Source organism: Pavona decussata, unplaced genomic scaffold (genome assembly GCF_977016875.1).
Source record: "Pavona decussata unplaced genomic scaffold, jaPavDecu1.1 SCAFFOLD_254, whole genome shotgun sequence".
Lineage (NCBI taxonomy): Eukaryota > Metazoa > Cnidaria > Anthozoa > Scleractinia > Agariciidae > Pavona > Pavona decussata.
This window is the reverse complement of record NW_028145657.1, coordinates 1,501,323-1,504,506: the sequence shown is the minus strand read 5'-3', so window position 1 is coordinate 1,504,506 and position 3,184 is coordinate 1,501,323. Positions and strand designations below refer to the sequence as shown.

Sequence of the window (3,184 nt, the reverse complement as noted above, 5' to 3'; positions counted from 1 at the left end):
TAAAATACACTGTCATTTTAATGCTAGACAACCAGCAACTATAACTTTAAATATTTCTTTAGAAAGGTAATGAAAATAATAACAATAGTTACTAAACAGTAGCAAAATATCTAGGATGATATTTACATTAGGTATATTTGTAACTTGGTGTCACTTAACTCTTGAAATGGAATAAAGCACTTTTATATTTTCTCCTTTTACATTAATTGAACCATGCTTGATTGGCCTTATTCCAGAATGAAAAATGACAATCAAGGCCATGGTGGTTGGGATCTCTCTGCAGTACTTGATCCAAGGTTTAAAGACAATTAAATGCACCTTTTACTTCATAGGTTACATTAAACTACTTAGAAATTAACTTTTACAACTAAAGCTTGTACTTAATTATAAAGAATTATTTATAGCTCATCTACACTGTACAGAAGCAAACAAAATCTGCAGAGTGCTAAGAACAGTTTGGCATAGAAAAAAGGAAGAAGTTAAATGTTTTGGGCTAACAGTTGAAGAATCAGTCAATTCAAAAGGCAATTTCTGTTAAGCCTTTTAAACAAACACTTATCAAAATATTCTGATCTGAATACTCATCAATTAACTAGGAATAACAAACCTCTGAAAAAGTTCTTATGATGAAAAACATCAAAAAGTTCAGATGAAACTGTCATACGTTAAAGCGCATCGGACAACATCGCGAAAGGTACCTTCACCTTGAGAAACTCCACAAGAACTCAGCTTATCAGTATGTTGCTCTTCTGCTAAGCTTTCCTTGGTATCTTTTGTGGAAGGACTTTCAAGCAACAGCAGGGGATTTGGTTTCTCTTCAGCTGTATCTTCACCATGCTTCAGACTCTTTGCATCAGGTTCCAGTGTTAGTTCATCCCCTGGCTCAGCCTCATCAGCCTCAAGTTTTCTCTTCATGCCTTGACAAGCGCCAATTGTTTCTTCACGAGCCACCTTGCATCGGTTTGCTTCTTCTTCGTCGTCGTGTTTCCTTTTCACTCCAGAACTCTCGGTATTCTCCTCTGAAGATCCTTCTTTCTCGACTGTAGGATCACTGCACACCCCAGAACCGATATTTGGATTGGTGGCTTCTTTCAGAGAATCATCAGAGGGGACCCCTGTTCCTACTATGCCTATGCTATCAGCACTTGCTTTAGAGCTACATTCATTGAGGGTATCCTTTTGCTCTTGATTGTTGTTAAGGTCTGAGTTATCAGTGCTATTAGCAACAGAAACCTCAGTGTTTTGACCAGAACTAAGCAAAGTTTGGGGTGTTTCCTTTGAAACAGTTTGCCTAGTGTGATGTGCAGTTGTAAGTGGTGTACTAGTGCTGCTAGCACTTGACTTGTACCTACGTGCTCTTAGGTTACTTAACTTCTTAAAGCGATCTTTATACCTGTCACCTTCATTGAAATAGGAATATGAAGGGGGGCCTGACGGTGTTGGTAGCAAGCCTGTTGAGGGTGTTGGTAGCAAACCCTGGCCAATGCCTTGAAATGATCTGAAAGGCCTAAAAGGCAGAGGGTCTGAGTGGACTGCAGGTTTGAAAAAATATTTCTGTGGATAGTATGGACCCTGATGGCTTGAGAAATTCAGCTGCATACTTTCTATTGGGAGATATCGCCTCTGGAATATATAAGGAGGTGGGGATGAAAGGGGTTGGTATTCTCTCACCCTTCCCAAGGCATTGCCAAATGGGAGATTATAACTATAGTTTACATTTTGCCAGCCATTTCCATAGGGACTTGACAAGACAGGTGAGGGCGTCTGATATCTGTCATAGGTGGCAAAAGGTGATTCCCAGTATGGTACATAGTACTCCGGTTCATAGTTGTCATTGAATGAGGCTGAGGGGGGTGAACTCCAATTGTCCGTGTCACTATCTGGATAATAACTTGACCAAGGCACTGGTGAGGACATTCTGTTGTCCGGTCGCTTCACTTGGGGGGGAGGGTCGGGAATCTTTCTGTTCCATAACGTGCAAATCTCTGTCAAGATGAGGTTTGAGATCTTGCGATGAGCGCGCATACCCCAGTGAATACCGTCTTCGGCCTGTTGGAAATTTTCTTTGTCCTTAAGTTCAGTGAATAAGTCCAAATAAACTTTATTCTGTTCGGTGGTAGCCAGCCAGGCGAACTTGTTCGCTGTTTTGATCTTATCAATTGGAATGGTGAGAAAACCCTTGCGAAGAAAGCCACCTTTGCATCGTTCGGCCAGTGGAAGAGCCGCGTTCCAAATGAACAGCAAACTGGACGGAAACATTTCATTTATGTCCTTCAATAGCTTATCCAAATTCTCCTTGTATTGCTGTAAGTTATTGTCGCCATAGTGGTGTAAATCCCAAAAGGTGGAATTCATCACAATGACGTCCGGCTGACATGTTTTCAACTCGTTCAGAATCGACGCCATGTGTTCGCTGTAAGACCGAGTGACGAAGTAATACTTGAAAAACGCCTTTCCATCAGAGAACTCACGGACTTCCCTGTACCCGACACCATTCACCATTTTCCCTTCGAGCTTTCCGCCATGGAGCAATTTGTCTCCGAGAAATGACAGTTCTCCTTTTGCGCGCAGTTCTCTTTGAAACAAATAGCGACTGTCCTCTTGTGTCCACAAACACAGAAGGTCTTTGTAGACGGAGCGTTGGATAGAGTCACCAATAATTACAATTTTTTTGTTTTCGAGAAGTTCGTGAACGTCGTTGTTAAAAAATATGGCCATTTTCCGCCGCAAAACGATCGGAAAAAGTCAGCCCACAAAGCGAAAGGGCGATAACTCAAAATGAAATATGATTCGCAAGGGAGGACTTTTCGCTTTCCACGTGACGTCACCGTCACGATCATTGAAATGGTCACGCTTACAAACCGTACCCTGAGCAAATGTTTTACTTTTCGTTTACCGTTGCGATTCACTGTCATGGGTTTTGCGCACATTATGCTTGCAGTTTTTAAGGATTTCAGTGGCGCTTTTCTTTGAATTTTTTTTTTTTGAGAAAATAGAAATAGTTTTATTGAGTACCTTGTTAAAAACCGCTTCAAAGAAAAAATAAACATAAATAAATAAATAAATAAATAAATAAATAAATAAATAAATAAATAAATAAATAAAAGGTGGAATTCATCTAAGCCGGTCCTGTGCAAAACATGTGCATAATGAGCCTTATCTGAGCAGTTTATAGGATACATAT

General features: G+C 40.3%; 1 protein-coding gene across 1 annotated transcript; it reads right to left on the bottom strand.

Annotated features, from left to right (window-relative positions):
* On the bottom strand, positions 1-2,815 carry LOC146456491 (uncharacterized). The gene has a single exon (XM_085092736.1). It carries the CDS (start codon positions 2,716-2,718, stop codon positions 646-648), a length of 2,073 nt encoding a protein of 690 aa, XP_084948862.1. The 5' UTR covers positions 2,719-2,815; the 3' UTR covers positions 1-645.
* Positions 2,816-3,184: the final 369 nt, after the last annotated feature.